Source organism: Sinocyclocheilus anshuiensis, unplaced genomic scaffold (genome assembly GCF_001515605.1).
Source record: "Sinocyclocheilus anshuiensis isolate Anshui unplaced genomic scaffold, SAMN03320099.WGS_v1.1 scaffold117, whole genome shotgun sequence".
Lineage (NCBI taxonomy): Eukaryota > Metazoa > Chordata > Actinopteri > Cypriniformes > Cyprinidae > Sinocyclocheilus > Sinocyclocheilus anshuiensis.
Window position 1 is genome coordinate 2,938,433 of NW_015536624.1, and position 17,126 is coordinate 2,955,558.

At 37.2% G+C, this 17,126-nt stretch overlaps 1 protein-coding gene across 1 annotated transcript in view; it reads left to right on the forward strand.

The window, feature by feature from the left end:
- Positions 1-17,126, forward strand: part of LOC107704563 (DNA polymerase epsilon catalytic subunit A-like) — a 47,939-nt gene that overhangs the window by 398 nt on the left and 30,415 nt on the right. The window contains 32 exon segments of the mRNA XM_016507521.1: positions 993-1,128; positions 1,248-1,328; positions 1,984-2,028; positions 2,109-2,201; positions 3,481-3,635; positions 3,793-3,937; positions 4,037-4,117; positions 4,279-4,386; positions 4,551-4,661; positions 4,812-4,897; positions 5,059-5,130; positions 5,132-5,176; positions 5,703-5,835; positions 6,196-6,309; positions 6,433-6,645; positions 6,742-6,849; positions 6,999-7,127; positions 7,277-7,379; positions 7,762-7,908; positions 10,182-10,327; positions 10,549-10,697; positions 10,843-10,935; positions 11,041-11,185; positions 11,350-11,507; positions 11,928-12,123; positions 12,256-12,425; positions 12,427-12,468; positions 13,230-13,262; positions 13,264-13,330; positions 13,462-13,538; positions 14,874-15,000; positions 16,135-16,293. Of these exon segments, the coding sequence (XP_016363007.1) occupies positions 993-1,128; positions 1,248-1,328; positions 1,984-2,028; positions 2,109-2,201; positions 3,481-3,635; positions 3,793-3,937; positions 4,037-4,117; positions 4,279-4,386; positions 4,551-4,661; positions 4,812-4,897; positions 5,059-5,130; positions 5,132-5,176; positions 5,703-5,835; positions 6,196-6,309; positions 6,433-6,645; positions 6,742-6,849; positions 6,999-7,127; positions 7,277-7,379; positions 7,762-7,908; positions 10,182-10,327; positions 10,549-10,697; positions 10,843-10,935; positions 11,041-11,185; positions 11,350-11,507; positions 11,928-12,123; positions 12,256-12,425; positions 12,427-12,468; positions 13,230-13,262; positions 13,264-13,330; positions 13,462-13,538; positions 14,874-15,000; positions 16,135-16,293 (3,667 nt within the window).

Consider the following 17,126-nt stretch of genomic DNA (forward strand, 5'->3'; position numbering starts at 1 on the left):
CCACATTATGCAAATATTTCCACATAGTGAGGTAGATATGTGGGGGCGTGTTAGAACGAGCCGTTTTAGGGGGGCGTGTTAGAGTCTTAACTTTGATAAAGAATATCTCTTTGGTTTTGAGACTTTAGTCTTTGCAACTTCAGGGATCTTATCTATGCACAATCAGCTTGTAACACTCCAAAGAGAAAGGAAAACTTGAAATCGCATCATATGACCCCTTTAATGTTAATTTAGTGTAAAAGCAAATGAATTAATGACTTTGATATTTCTAGGTTATCAAGTAAGGTCCATATGTGGTACAGTTTGGTAGTGCAGACAGTGTTTGGGTTGTTGACAAATAAACATATTTCTTTAACAAAGATTTTAGGATAAATCTGTATATTTATATGTATATTATAGCCAGATAAATGGTCAAAATTGTTTGTCAACATTTTTAATAGCTTTTTTTTGCAGTGAAATTGTCCTAATGTTGTTATTTTAGAGTTAGTTATATACTATTATAGTTTTTATTAATATATTGATTTAGCTTTTATTTAGTATATTTCCAGTTTAATTAAAATGTATTTATTTTAGTAATTTTGGTATGTGCTTTTGTCATTTTTATTATTACTTTTTTTAATCTATATAGTTTTAATACATTTTTTTAGTCCGTTTTAGTTTTATTTCAGTTAGTAACTTTAGTACTTCAACCTAAACTTTTTTTTAGTTAAAAATAAGTTTCATTTAAAGTTTTCCATCTAATATTTATATTTAATTTTTCCGCTTTATTACAATAAACAAAAAAAAGGTTTTTTTAGCAGTTTAGTTAACAGTAATAATTTGTGTATTACAAATTGTTTTTATTACAAATTCATGCAATGTCAATTAATATGAAGTCATAAAAACTGAATGTAACATGATTATGCAAGAATTAAAGAAAATATTTAGCAGTTTTTACAGTTGTCAAAATGGCTGTTGAATCTTGTTGCAGTAAGTTTTCTGTTGCTTTTTAGGGATGATGCATCAGCTTTGTCCGCCGTCAAGCGGCTGGAGCGCAGTCAGTTCACTGATGGGATGGACGAGCGCTTTGGCTTCGAACGGATGAAGGAACCTGGGGAGAAAACGGGATGGCTGATCAACATGCACCCGGTAAGAATGAATGTCAGACAGTCAACACAGGATTTAGATTGGCAGTAAACTTTGCTTTCTGATAATCTAGCCAAATATTATGAAGGGTTTTAAACATTAAACAATTTATTTCTTCTCAGACTGAGATTCTGGATGATGACAAGCGGATGATCAGTGCTGTGGACTATTACTTCATACAGGAGGATGGAAACAGATTCAAGGTGTCATATTACAACATTCTGCAAATATGAATATTTATTTATTCCAAACCAAATACTAAAATTTACTCCATGTTGTAAAATTACAAATGTTTGGGATCTGGAAGATTTTTTATGTTTTTGAAAGATGTCTCTTATGCTCACCAAGTCTGCATTTATTTGATCAAAAATACACTAAACGCAGTAATATTGTGAAATTTTCAGCATCATTATTCCAGTCTTCAGTAACACATGATCCTTCAGAAATCATTCTAATATGCTGATTTGCTGCACAAGAAACATTTTGTATTATTATCAATGTTGAAAAATCTTGTGCTGCTTAATATTTTTGTGGAAACCATGAGGGCTTTTTTTGATGAATAGAAAAGTTCAAAAGAACAGCATTTATTTGAAATAGAATTCTTTTGTAACTTTATAAATGTCTTTTCTTCACTTTTGATGCCTTTACGTCACTTTTGAGTTTTGATCAATTTTATGCGTCCTTGCTAAATGAAAGTATTCATTTTTTTTTTTTATAAAGTTACTGACTTCCAAACTTTTGAACGGTAGTGTATTTTATCCTGAATCACATTGACACAGAGCAGGATAAAGAATATCTTATGTTGACATAGGCCCTGATGTTGTAAGTTTCAGCTTTTTGTGTATGTGTCCCTCACAGATCGCTCTTCCCTATAAGCCGTATTTCTACATAGCCACTAAAAAGGTGAGTTTAAAGCTTTTGCACTGAATGAAAACACTTTGGGTTGGATGGATTGAATGATATACTTTTTGTGTTTTTTAAAGAACTGTGAAAGAGAGGTTATTTCCTTCCTGTCAAAGAAGTTCCAGGGAAAAGTGGCAAAGCTTGAAGTTGTCCCAAAGGAAGACTTAGATCTGGTGAGTAAAGTTCTGTCATACATTAGGTCAATGTTTCCCAACCTTTTTTCCCAACTTTTGATAAGTTTTGATAAGTAAAAAATCCCACAGCACACCACTAAGTACTTAAAAAAAAAAAAAAAGATAGAAAGGGGGAAAGGTTTTTTTTTCCAATAATTAAACAATGCTTCGTCAGAGTTTCTGACACTTTCTGAAAATCATGCTCAAATGGAGTTAACAAGGTTTTTGACGAGCAAATGACGGAGGTATGTATTTTGTCCGTCATTAGAACGGCTTCATCTGAGGCAATAAATTACATTTTCATCAATGTACCGGTTATATAGTTTATTGTAATTATGAACGTTCAGTTTTTCTTGTTGTTTAATAAATTTGGCCAGAATCTCATGATATAAAAGGTGAACTGCTATGCACAGGATATTTAAAACTTACAAAAGTATATTGGCTACAACTAGACGGCAAATGCTAAGACTCTTCTCTGCTCTTCAAACACACAAAAACATTAGCCTTTATCGATAGTGTTTCTTGGGTAAAGAAAACGCCATACTTATTCAAACATCAGTTCTTTATTTACCCAAGAAGTAGACGTCTTCTTCAAACTGCGTGTCCCGGCACTTCATTCTGAATGGAGGCTGGGTGGAGTTTTGAGGTTTGACTGATGATTTGAGGATCCAATGGCATTACGAGGTTTAGTCACAAGCCCTTTTGAATGCTTTTCATTGGTTAAATATTTGTAAAACCCACAAACAGACATAACGATGACCAATAGCACTGATTTAAAATAATAATAATGAAATATAACAGAGATAGGAAGATTTTGATAATTGTCCATGGCACTAGTGTACCGCGACACAGTGGTTTGGAAACACTGCGTTAGGTAAATATTCTGACTTGCTTGCCTGATTGATTTATGTCAAAATATGAGTTCAGTATGAACCATAAATCTTTATCAGTGTTTACCTTTAATTTTGTTAATTTATTGATCCTCTCTGTTTTTACTGTACAACCAAGAGAAGCCCAAACCAGGGCTAGTTGGCCAAAGTTGACCCATGATGATCTTTGATTTGTTCTGCCATGTCATATCACCAAGAGGTGAAAAAATAGAAGAAACAAATCATTCCACTGGAGCATATGCCAAAGTTTAATTTTTACATATTAATATAATGCTGTTGGATGTAATGCAACATTCGGCCCATGTTTTATTTCTGACCCTTTGTAGTAAAAAGTGGGGGCATTTCTGCTTTATAATGTCAATCATTTGATTGCTGTGTGTCTTTTAAAGCCTAATCACCTGGTGGGCCTGAAGAGGAATTACATCAAACTCTCTTTTAACACGGTGGATGACCTTGTTAAAGTGAAAAGGGAGATCTCACCTGCTGTCCGCAAGAACAGAGAGAGAGAGAAGTCCAATGATGCCTATACCAGCATGTTATCCAGGTATTCACACTTTGGCAACAAAGATTTTGAAAATAAGTTAAACTTTAAGAACAGTTTAAAAGAAAAGACTTTCTCATTTAATGCACTTGACACTATTCACCATTGTTATTTGGTCCTGTAAATAGAATAAGGCACTTATTCTAACACTGTGTTACAGTGCTTTGGTTGGTGGGAGCGTAGTGACAGAGGATGAGGATGGCACTTGGAAGAAAATTACTGAGCAGCTTGACAACATCGTAGACATGCGGGAATATGACGTGCCTTATCATGTCCGCGTTTCTATTGACCTGAAGATTCATGTGGTAAAGAAACAATAGAGGGCCATAGAAGCTACATGACTGATTATCAGGTATGTTTCATATTCAAATGAGACCTTGATTGTGCGCTCTGTTTTCTGACAGGCTCACTGGTACAATGTGCGGTACAGAGGAAGTGCCTATCCTCCTGAGATTGTGCGCAGGGATGATCTTGTGGAAAGACCTGTAAGAATCTTAACAAACCTTGTCTTGAATGTAGATGCCGAAGAGTTTTGTTTTAGACTATCTCTGGTTATCAAGATTGTTTTGATAATGTCGTTCAGCTTTATGCATGAAATATGAAGAATCACTGAATCATTGCTGTAATTTTTCTCTGCCTGTCTAAGGATCCTGTAGTGTTGGCTTTTGATATTGAGACCACTAAACTCCCACTGAAGTTTCCTGATGCTGAAACAGACCAGATTATGATGCTATCATACATGATAGATGGGCAGGTAATGTCTTTTGCGCAATTACCTTTCTGAAATGTCAGTCATTTATATTGCATAGCTGTTTTATCCATGCTGTGGTTAAATTTAGTTTGTTGGCCTCTTTGATGGGTTTAATACTTGGCATGGTTTTAATGTATTTTTGTGTACTTTTTTTTTTTTTTCCACAGGGCTTCCTCATCACAAACAGAGAAGTAGTCTCTGAAGACATTGAGGACTTTGAGTTCACCCCAAAACCTGAATATGAGGGCCCCTTCACTGTATTTAATGAACCTGATGAGGTAAAATTGAACAGTATATGATGTGCATTGTTTATGAGACTGTTACTGAGTGCCACAATTAAATAGTTGATATTGTCAAGTTGTTTAACCCATTTTCTGTAGTTTGTAAATGAGCCTTCCATATTTCTGACCATTTCTGTCTGCTTGCAGGCCTCTCTTATTCAGAGATGGTTTGAACACATCCATGAGACCAAGCCGAACATTTTTGTCACTTACAATGGAGATTTCTTTGACTGGTGGGACATGATTTGTGTTAAACTATCTCATACTATAGTTTTTACATATAATGTTTTATGTAATTATATGGCATTTACTTGTGTTGACGAGTGGTGTTTTCTTCACACGTGTTTATCCAATAGCATGTGCTCATGGTTGATTTGTGTCTCTGTGTCCTCAGGCCATTTGTAGAAACCAGAGTGACCCAGCTTGGCTTAAGTATGCATCGTGAGATCGGCTTCCAGAAGGACAATCGGGGAATATAAAGCCAGCCAGGCTATTCACATGGACTGCCTCAGGTGAGAGCAGCTTAAATGTTTTCTTAAAGGGGACTGAATGAAAATTACCCACTCTTTACTTACGTTTCGTATATGTGACCATGGACCACAAAACCAGTCATAAGTGTACATTTTTCAAAATAGAGATTTGTGCATCATCTGAAAGCTGAATAAATATCAGAGATACAACTACTTGAAAACCTGCAATCTGAGGGTGCAGAAAAAAAACAAAATATTGAGAAAATCGCTTTTAAAGCTGTCCATATGAAGTTCTTAGCAATGCATGTTACTAATCAAAAATTTAGTTTTAATATATTTACGGTTGGAAATTTACAAAATATCTTAATGGAACATGATCTTTACTTAATATCCTAATGATTTTTGGAATAAAAGAAAAATCGATCATTTTTACCCTATTTTACCCTAATTTTTGGCTATTGCTACAAATATACCTGTGCTACTTATGACTGGTTTTGTGGTCCAGGGTCACATATGTATAACTTTATATTAGTAAATATACCGTGTGTCTCTCTCTCTCTTTATTCAGGTGGGTGAAGAGAGACAGTTACCTGCCTGTAGGAAGTCATAACCTCAAGGCTGCAGCGAAAGCTAAGTTAGGCTATGACCCTGTAGAGCTGGACCCAGAGGAGATGTGCCGTATGGCTACTGAAGAATCACAGGTGCTCTTCTTTTACTCTCCAGCTCCCAACTCTCACTCATTTACACGAATGACTGTTCACTTACACAGTAACAGCTGCAATAAGACATTTAGCTCATCAGTTATCATTTTCAATGTATTGTGTAGCCAACAAGATCTCATTGGTATAAAATCCTGCTTAACATAGCTGCATTATAGAAACATTTAATATGCTTTTATATTAGCTGTGATTATTATCAGTTTGTGCATCATTCATTTTTTATTTGTTTTTTTATTTATCTTTTATTTATTTATTTCTAGTTTTTTATTTATTTGTATTATTTTATTAAATATTCAAAACAGTGCTTACTTTTGCTTTTTGTGCTGTATTATTTTTTTTCAGACTCTGGCCACCTATTCAGTGTCTGACGCTGTGGCCACATACTACCTTTACATGAAATATGTTCATCCCTTCATTTTTGCCCTCTGCACTATAATTCCTATGGAACCCGATGAGGTCTGTAGTCACTAAATCTTCTATTTTTATTGTTACTACACTGAGATGAATCAAAACTGTAGATGTAATAGTAACATCATGGTGTTTCTTTATATGTGTGTCAACACACAAATGTTTAAACAGGTTTTGCGGAAAGGCTCTGGTACCCTGTGCGAGGCCTTGCTGATGGTTCAGGCCTTCCATGCCAACATTGTCTTCCCAAACAAGCAGGAGCAGGTCTTTAGCAAACTCACAGATGTTGGTCATGTACTTGACTCTGAGACTTATGTTGGTGGCCACGTCGAGGCTCTAGAGTCTGGTGTGTTTCGTAGTGATATCCCCTGCCGCTTTAAAATGGTAACTAGGACTTCATCTTTAACCAAGCACACAGCATTGAGCTGTTTATTTGTGCTGTATCTACATAATTATTCATAATGATTCTTGTTCTGACAGAATCCAGCAGCATTTGACTTCTTGATTCAGAGGGTGGAGCGTACTCTCCGTCATGCAAGTGAGGAAGAGGAGAAGATTCCCCTTGAGCAGGTCACCAACTTTAATGAGGTCAGTCGGTGTCATGCGTTTAATGTTCAGTATGACATTTTGTGCCTTTGGACACTCAAGACATGATGCCTATTTTATAAATTATCATTAGCATGCGTATATGTTTCCAAGTTATTCTACAGTTGTCATGTGATTTTTACCTGTTTTAGGTGTGTGATGAAATCAAGAGGAAGCTTATCTCTCTAAAGGAAGTGCCCAATAGAATCGAGTGTCCTCTTATTTACCATCTGGATGTGGGGGCCATGTACCCCAACATCATCCTTACCAACAGACTACAGGTACAGTACAGTTCTCATCTTGGATAGGTTGTAAAGGTGTTGATTTAATTATAATGACATGATTAGAGAAATTCTAGTTTGTCTCGTTTAGCTGTTTATGAATCAAATAAGGCAAATTATCTCTTTCTCTCCATCTGTTTTTCTTCTAGCCCTCTGCCATGGTGGATGAGGCGACCTGTGCCGCCTGTGATTTTAATAAACCTGGTGCAAACTGTCAGCGCAGAATGACTTGGCAGTGGAGAGGAGAGATCAGTGAGTGATTTGAACATCTTACATCTTTGAGAAGATGTTACTTTTTAAATAAAATGTTTATTCAGCATGGATGCATTAAATTGATCAAAAGTCACAGTAAAGTCATTTATAACATTACAGCATCTTTTGTAATAAATGTTGTTCAAATAAATGCTGTTCTTTTGAACTTTCTATTCAAAGAATCTAACATTTGTCATGGTTTACTCAAATATTAAGCAGCACAGCTGTTTTCAACTGTGGTAATAATAAAAAATGTTTCATGAGCTGCAAGTCAGCATGTTAGAATGATTGTCATTGACACTGAAAGTAAATGAAAAGTAAAAAGTTGTTTATAAACGTGACTATTATGAAATGTTAATATAGTTTTTCTTTTTCCTCCTAGTGCCTGCGAGTAGAAGTGAGTTTCATCGCATTCAGCAGCAACTGGAGTCCGAGAAGTTTCCCCCTCTCTTTCCTAATGGTCCACCTCGTGCTTTCCATGTGCTCAACAGAGAAGAACAAACTCGGCATGAGAAGAAGCGGTTGGGAGGTTAGTATACACCTGCAGGGAACTAGGTTTTTTTTTTTTGTGTGTGTGTGACTGTTGTCATAGACCAAGATGAACTTAAATTATGCACTTACAAACTCGCATGTATAGATGAATATTGATTAGGGTTGGGTATCGTTTGAATTTTATCGATCCCGATTCTTATCGATTCCTAGTTTAGATAAGAATCTAGTTTAGATAAAAAGTCCAATATAAAAAAATGATGTCAAACATTTAGATGTCAAACATTTATTCTGTCTTTTTGCAAGCATTCTGTTGCAGCTGAATAATATGAGCAAAAACCAGCAGCCTACAGATCACTTACAAGAGGAACTTTTGCCTATGCTTTTAAAACAAATATCACAGCAAAAACAACTAGCTATAAATTTCAAATATTAAAGTGTTAAAGACAAGTAAACAGTCAGTAATAAAACAGGAAAAAAACACATCAATTAGCAATAGCATAAATAAATAAAACAACCTAATTTCAGGAACAGAAATTGTAATTTAAAAGTTTAAAAACACTGCATAGTTTTCTTTTCATAAATATAATATAGATTAATTAATTTATATTTAATTAAAATTATTAAAGATATTCAGTCAAGATCAGTGAATGATTTTCTTTTGTTACTTGATTAGCATTAATGACAGGCAGCGCGTTTATTAGGCTGCTGTCTCTTTAACACCGAACGCACGCAGATCTAAAAGTACTGTACATGTGTGTTTTCTTTCTCATCTGTTTACGTTCACGTAAGACAAAAATGGCTGTGTTTATGATGATATACTGACATAGTTTTCTGCATATTTTTCGACAAATATGAAAGAAGTAGTTCTGCTGTCTCTTTAACCGAACTCACGCAGATCTAAAAATACCGTACATGTGCGTTTTCTTTCTCATCTGTTTACGTTCACTTAAGACAAAAATGGCTGTGTTTATTAGGGCTGGGTAAAAAATATTGATATCTCGATATTAATCGATTCTCGTTTTTACGGAACAATAACGATTCTTAAATCCCAAGAATCGATTAGTCTAGCCTGTTTTCAGTTAATGGGCGGAACATTGAAGGGCACTTCCCATCCAATATATCGCAATAAGCATTGTGCTTTGGTACTTTTAATATGAAACAAAGTCTCAGATTTCAAATTCTGTCCATTGTATTGCAGAATTCAAACAATAAATGCCGTTTTGGCGCTGTTTAATGCGGAGTGACAGATCGCTGTGCGAGGCGCACGTGAACTGATCATCTCCTCCACATTAATACCAGTTTCAACACAAAATAAACATGACTTTGCTAAATATATGCACCATATAACATATTCATTATAAATTTTATATTTAAAAAAAAACCCGAATTGAAGTAGAAATATTATGTCATTGTAATTTTTATTATTTTAAAAACTTCATTTAAGTGTGATTTTAACAAATCAGTCAATTTTAACCTTCAATATTATAGTAATGTAGTACAAACTGACTCTCATGTATATTTTACATTAGTTGAGAGATTTTTTTCCTTGAGAAAATTTGGCATGATATATCCAAAATAATCGATATTGAATCGAATCAAACCTCAAGCTTGTGAATGAGAATCGAATCGTGAAATTTGTGTCAAAACCCAGCCCTAATATATATATATTTATTAGGGGTGTAACGGTTCGATAAGACACAGTGGTGTCACGGTTCGGTTCGGTACGTTCAGTACGGGGGTAATTGGTTACGTCATTTTTTTTCCTTGAGAAAATTTGGCGTGTACTGTATCTGATATACAGTATATCCAAAATAATCGATATTGAATCAAATGTAATCGAATTGGTAATCGAATCAAATCGAAAGCTTGTGAATGAAAATCAAATCGAATTGTGAAATTTGTGTCAAAACCCAGCCCTAGCGTTTATGATGATATACTGACGTAGTTTTCTGCATTCTGGTCGATAAACATGAAAGAAGTCAGTTCCGGCTCTGAACAACCTTTTCTGCAGTGGAAATGCACGGAACGGGTCAAGAACGGACACAGATTGGGACTGCTGTTCTCTGTTCTCTCTGCTCGCGCTTCAGACGTGTGCTCTGCACGCAAGCAGGGTGCAAGTTCTTTCCGTTCCTGCACGTAAATCGTTTTAAATCACAAAATACGAATGCAGGAGTTGTTAAGCAGAATCGAAATGCACTCGTCTTATCAAATACCTGGTTCTTGGAAATTTGGAACTGGTTCTAAAATGGAACCGGTTTTCGATACCCAACCCTAATATTGATACACATTAAAAAAAAATGTTCTTCTTAGATTACTGTCGAAAAGCCTATAAGAAGGTTCACCTGACCAGACTGGAAGAGAGAGTCACTACCATTTGCCAGAGAGAGAACTCTTTTTATGTTGACACAGTTCGAGCCTTCAGAGACCGTCGATATGAGTTCAAAGGATTCCACAAGGTACTGTATTCAGACCTCAATCATGTTTATTTGTTTATTATTTTATGAGTGTTACAGTCTGTCTACATGGTACATCAAATCCTATCTCCTATTTCAAAAATATATGTTTTTCTAGGATATATCTTCTTTTAATGTGATAGTTTAGTGTGCTCACCTATGCAGGAAGGAGTCATTTATATATCTCCTTTTAAAAGTTTTGTCTGTTCCTATCATCTGTCCAGGTGTGGAAGAAGAAGCTGTCCACAGCACAGGATAATGGGGACGCAGCGGAGGTGAAGCGCTGCAAGAACATGGAGATTCTCTGTGAGTCTCTGCAACTGGCGCACAAGTGTATCCTCAACTCCTTCTACGGATACGTCATGAGAAAAGGGTATTGAACTATCACTTTTTAAGGCTCTTTTATTGCCCAGTCCTAGAGCAGATATACCTGAGGAGTGTCTTGTCTTCAGTAGTTGCTGAGATTGCTGTTTGTTTTATAACTCCTGTTTTGCATGATCTCTCATTGTGTTTCACAGAGCACGTTGGTACTCGATGGAGATGGCAGGGATTGTCTGTTTCACCGGTGCCAACATTATCACACAGGCCAGAGAACTCATTGAGCAGATTGGGTCAGACTCTTACACAAAACCCATAAACAATGTTGTGGTTACGTGATTTTCGCTGTAGTTTAATGTAATCGATTGATTCGTTGAATTTATCCTCCTCTTCTTTAGGAGGCCTCTGGAGTTGGACACTGATGGTATCTGGTGTGTTCTTCCCAACACCTTTCCTGAGAACTTTGTCATAAAATACACCAATGAGAAGAAGGCAAAGGTGACCATCAGTTATCCAGGAGCCATGCTGAACATCATGGTCAAGGTAATTTATCTCTCTTCTTTTGACCAGTAAACCACATTATCGGCAGGTTAATTATATATTAAAAAGGAAGAGATCTTCAAAAAAAAATGGTTGAAAGGGAACAACTAATAATAATCGGGAAAGATCCCATTTTTTTAAATAATTTTTGTCACTTGTATGTGTAGGAGGGCTTCACGAATCATCAGTATCAAGAGCTGGTGAACCCAGCATCTTTAACATATGAGACCAGAGCTGAGAACAGTATCTTCTTTGAAGTTGATGGGCCGTACTTGGCTATGATCCTGCCTGCCTCCAAAGAAGAAGGAAAAAAACTAAAGAAGAGGTAAGAGAACCACATCAAATCTACACTAAATCTTCCTGTTCATTATCACACTTTTAAAAGGACTAGAAACACCAATGAGAAGAAGGCAAAGGTGACCATCAGTTATCCAGGAGCCATGCTGAACATCATGGTCAAGGTAATTTATCTCTCTTCTTTTGACCAGTAAACCACATTATCGGAGATCTAAACTACTGTTGCTTTCGATAAAAGCCTAAAGAAAAGGTGAGAGAACCACATCAAATCACTTTGTGTGTGGACATTGTCCAGTAATTGCTGTCACTAGGAGATCTAAACTACTGTTGCTTTCGATAAAAGCCTCAACAAATGGACATTATTTATTTTATTAAGGAAAAAATCTATTTTATTCAGAGTTTTTGATTGTTGCCTATAGAGCTCGGTTCATATCTTCTCTATCCTTAGGTATGCCGTGTTTAACGAGGACGGGTCGCTGGCTGAGCTGAAGGGCTTTGAGGTGAAGAGAAGAGGAGAACTTCAACTCATAAAGATCTTCCAGTCATCTGTGTTTGAGGCCTTCCTGAAAGGCACAACTCTAGAAGAGGTTTATGCCTCTGTGGCTAAAGTGGCTGACTACTGGCTTGATGTGCTCTACAGCAAGGTATTGACAAATGTTACAAAATCATGTATGGGTTTAAGTGACAATTGGAATAATCGCTCACATTGTATTTTATTATAATAATTATGGGAGGGATACTCAATGAGAGTGTTGTTCTTGTCTTCTGTTTTCAAGGCTGCTAACATGCCAGCTGCAGAGTTGTTTGAGCTGATTTCAGAAAACCGCTCCATGTCCCGTAAGCTGGAAGATTATGGTGAACAGAAGTCCACCTCCATCAGCACAGCCAAGCGTCTTGCCAAGTTCCTTGGCGATCAGATGGTGAAGGATGCTGGCCTCAGCTGTCGCTGTCATCTCCCGCAAACCGGAGGGCTCGCCTGTCACTGAAAGGTGAGAACATCTTTCAGTTGTTTTAAATTATAGCAATATTTCACAAAATGACTATTTTTATTGTGTGTATAGACGGTTTCAACGGCAACAACATAAACAAACGTTATTGTGCATGCGCGCTTTTGTGGCCCTAACTTAACTTCCGGTAGACTTCCAAATAGAATCAATAACAACAGCTAAGTAGTCCCTCTGGAGTAGATTAATTTTGATAACAAGCAAAATATGTTTGCTGCATAATCAGACGGACTTACTGAAAATGCAAATTCATTCTCTGCCAGCAGGAGGTGCTTTAAAGCGGGAGAAACAGCCCAGTAACGGCTGTACACAAAGCAGTGCTGAGCTCACAAACGCTGCTTTATCAGGCATATAACATGCAAGATGAAATGAAAATGACATCGAAAATTTTCTAAAGATAGTCTTCCTTCAGAAATACAGTGATATAAAAACACCCGCGCCTCGTTTTGATTTTTAAACGTGCATTACGTGCTCATGTTTATTCAACGAAGCTTTTTGGAAAATCAGTCAGTTTTGATATTGTGGCGAGCGCCACAAATAAATAAATGTATGGGAAATACATCCCACAGCACAACCACCTGAGCCCAACTTCAGTCTACTCATCACCTTAACTGCGTTTGTAGTTGGTGCCATAGCCAGACTGATAAACAAACACAGTCCGGAAGTTAACTTCGGGCCAGGCGCGTGCACCCGATGAAACCGTCTATATATAAAGATAAATAAGTTATTTATTCTACTTTACACAGGGCGGTCCCTCTGGCCATTCTTCAGGCTGAAGAGAGTTAAAAAGCATTTCCTACGCAAATGGCTGAAGATGCCCAGTCTCCATGACCTTGATATTAGATCTGTGAGTTTATTTTATTCATTAAGTTTACCCTGGATTATCACTAACCATGAAATCACATTTTCACTGTTGGCTTTTTCATTGTCATTATGTTTTCTATTTTTCATATATTATTTGTTCCTTTCCCATGTCAGATTCTGGACTGGGGTTACTATATTGAGAGGTTGGGCAGTGCCATACAGAAGATCATCACTATCATGATGATCATAAACATGCACTGTCAGTTTAACCCCTGTGAGTCCTTGAAAATCAAGCACTAAATCCTGTTGCCTTCCACTATAGTCAAAATTTTTGTCCTAACCAAGACATAGTCGCAACATTTTGTTGGCAATCTGTCATGTATCTGTCATGTTGCACTGAATTGCCCCCCTCACTGTGAAGTCTCATTGGTGCAGAATTCCACTCTACATTACTGTATATTAGGGATGGGAATATTCCCCGATTCGCTCGGTGCATCGGCATAAAAAGTTAACGATGCAATGCATCGGTTTAAAAAGCGTGCATCGGCTACAAGTTGGCATTTATATCACGATGCATCGTTTCTAACATATTTGCATCGGTAAAAACCGATTCATTTATATATAATTACTAGTGGATGCGTTATACTTTTATTATTTAGAAAGTGTCCAATAATCTGTGACCAATATTTTATGTGTAGATTGATTTCTTCTCTCTAAACTGTTTCTCAAGCGCGCTCTCTCATCACCGCTGCTGCTGCGTGAATATGACGAATCACAACACTACGGAGACCCGAGGAAAATCTGGGATTAAAGTCCAAAACCTGACTTGAAATAACCTAACAAATCAATCGGGGCTAAAGCGGTTCCATTAACTACAAATTAAATTCACACAATCTCACTAATTTGTGCACGCTTATTCTTAAGCAGACCTTAATGAGCGCTGCTGCTGCGCGCATGCATGCTAAACAGACAGAGCGCAATCGAACAGGAGCGCAATAATTCTGAGTAAAATATACATTTTACTAAAAAATTTGTTGTTCGACATTAAATGTGTCTTTTGTAGAATTTTAAACCTACATATAAAGTGTATTTTTATGATGGCAGTAACTGTAATTTGACTATTGTAATAGGTAAATCAAATGTAAGTTAGTAGGCTACAGTACTAATTACTATAAGCTCAAATGAGTTAATGTGTGTTTATTATAGCAGTTAAAATGTAGTCATTCTTGTTTTATGAAACAGGCCTCGAGGCATTAAAAATGAGCATATTTTCTCCATTGCATCGTATTGCATCGAATCGAATCGAAATTGGATCGCACTGCATCGTAACGGGTGAATCGTATCGCATTGCATCGGTAGCTGCTTCATATGTATGTTTTATGTATCATATCGTTGGCTATGCATCGAGATGCGTATCGTATCGTCCTTAGTCATGAGATGCACATCCCTACTGTATATGAATCATACAGTGTTCTGATTGGCTGATTAGAAATGTGGCGAGAAAAAAGACTTTATTATAATTAGCTGTATTTGAATTTATATTTTCTTGTGTTTAGTTCCATGTTCTTAACGGTTACTATTTTTGTTCAGGTGAAAAATCCAGTACCCGGAGTACGGCATCCAGACTGGCTGCATAAGAAACTTCTGGAAAAGAATGACATCTACAAGCAGAAGAAGATCAGTGAGCTCTTTTCCAGTGAGGGTAAGAGACAGGTAGGTCTACTGCAGGGCTCCAGACTGCGACCATTTTTTCTGCCTGTGTGACTAAATTTTGTGTGCGGTCGCACTGGCACGACCACTGCGTTGTTCAACTCATAAGTACTGCCATTTCTGTTGCATATGAGAAACATCAAACCGCAAACAAAACTGAAAGCATAACAAAACCGCGCTACTCATTTGAGCTGTGCAGCGCTTCAAGTGTAGAGCCTGGTTTATACTCGCTGTGTCAGTAGGAGCGCGAAGGTGCACACTGCAAAAATGACGCGAATATTGAGGAAACGTTGGATGGTTTTCAAGCTAAAGTAAAGTAAAAGACCGTTTCGTAAACCAGAGAAGGTGAACATGTTGGTATTCTTGTGGGACAAAAACATGCAAGCTCTGTCACCGACAGCAAGTTTAGTTTTACTTTTCTTTTCTTTTTGTTTTCATTTTGAAAAGCTTGTTATCTTTGCTGTTTACCTCACGCTACGCTATGGAGGCACTCTTTTATTTATTTAGTTGATTCCTCAGTGTTTGCTAAACGTTCTGTAATTTATTAGTCGGTATATAATACAGCATGTGGTGTGTGCCATGGTGTATGCCATGCCTCATCTTATTCGTTTTTGGTAATAAACGTTTTGTAAGCTAGTTTGTCATTGTATCTTACTGTTTTATTGTTGTTGTGCTTTTTAATTAAGAATAACAATGAATCAATCAAAGATGTGTAGATGTATGTAAGCAAAACAGACAATTATCTTTTCTTGTAAAACATGACAACATGATCACGAATTCGAAAGTGAAAGCACCCGAAGCCTGGCTTATAACAGCAAAAGAGGAACTCACGTTCAAAAAAATTAAAATCACAAATAATACTACTGATGAAAAAGAACGGGTTGAATGTTAACCTCTTTCGTTTCCATATAACTATAAACTATGATAAAAGTTCATCTGCATGCATTGATTAATCCCATGTTGTAGGGCAAAAAAAAAATATTGCGACCAAATCATGTGCTCGTGCTCTGAGAAAGTGAGAACTGAGAAAGTTAGTCGCAAAAGAGCGACCAGTGGGAAGAGTGAGTCTGGAGCCCTGTACTTTCACACAACTTGCTGGCTGGCTGCTTATATATGCACATATTTTGTCTCTCTCAGGTGGCCCATCAAACATTACCAGCAGGTGAGACTCCTGATATGGAGGACTTCGGTGCTCCTCAGCATCCTGTGCAGCCCGTCATACTCATCAGCACAAAGAGGAAGAGGATATCTCAAGGAGAGGACAGCCAGGATGAGTCTCAAGAGCAAGAACTCACAGTCTTGGAGAGAAATACTGGGGCCACCGCCAGTTATGGGCGCCACCCGGGTAATTCAGGCACCATAACATTGTTGTACATATGATCAGAAATTAGGTTTTGTTATAGTATTTCTGTGCTGTCAAACAAAAGAAAGGCTCCACAGTAAAATCATCTGTATTTATGTGTGTATAGGAGGAACTTCTTGTCTGGTTGTGCTACCATAAGAAAAAATGGGAGCTACAGCTTCGTCAGAGGAAAGAACGGCGGAAGCGACGGCGTTTGATTGGGGAATCTCAGCCGACTGGCGGTGGTGTAATCCGTGGTGGACCGACAACACGGCTAGGCAGCTTCCTGCGAAGAACCGCCCGCAGTATTCTAGACATGCCCTGGCAAATTGTACAGGTATGTCACACTAGCAGTTTAGATCTAGGGTTGGGTATCGAAAACCGGTTCCATTTTAGAATGGTTCCAAATTTTCAAGAACCGGGTATTCGATAAGACACGTGCATTTCGATTCAATTTAACGATTCCTGCGTTCGCATTTAATGTGAATTAAAACGATTTAAGTGCGGGAACGAAAAGAACTTGAACCCTGTTTGCGAGCAGCGGACACGTCTGAAGCGCGAGCATAAAGAACAGCCGCCTCGGTGCGGGTTCCCAGCCTGTGTCCGTTCTCAAACCATTCTGTGCATTTCCACTGCAGAAAAGGTTGTTCCAGGCCAGCACTGACTTCTTTCATGTTTATCAACCAGTATGCAGAAAACTACATCAGTATATCATCATAAACACAGCCATTTTTGTCTTAAGTGAATGTAAACAGATGAGAAAGAAAACGCACGTGTACAGTATTTT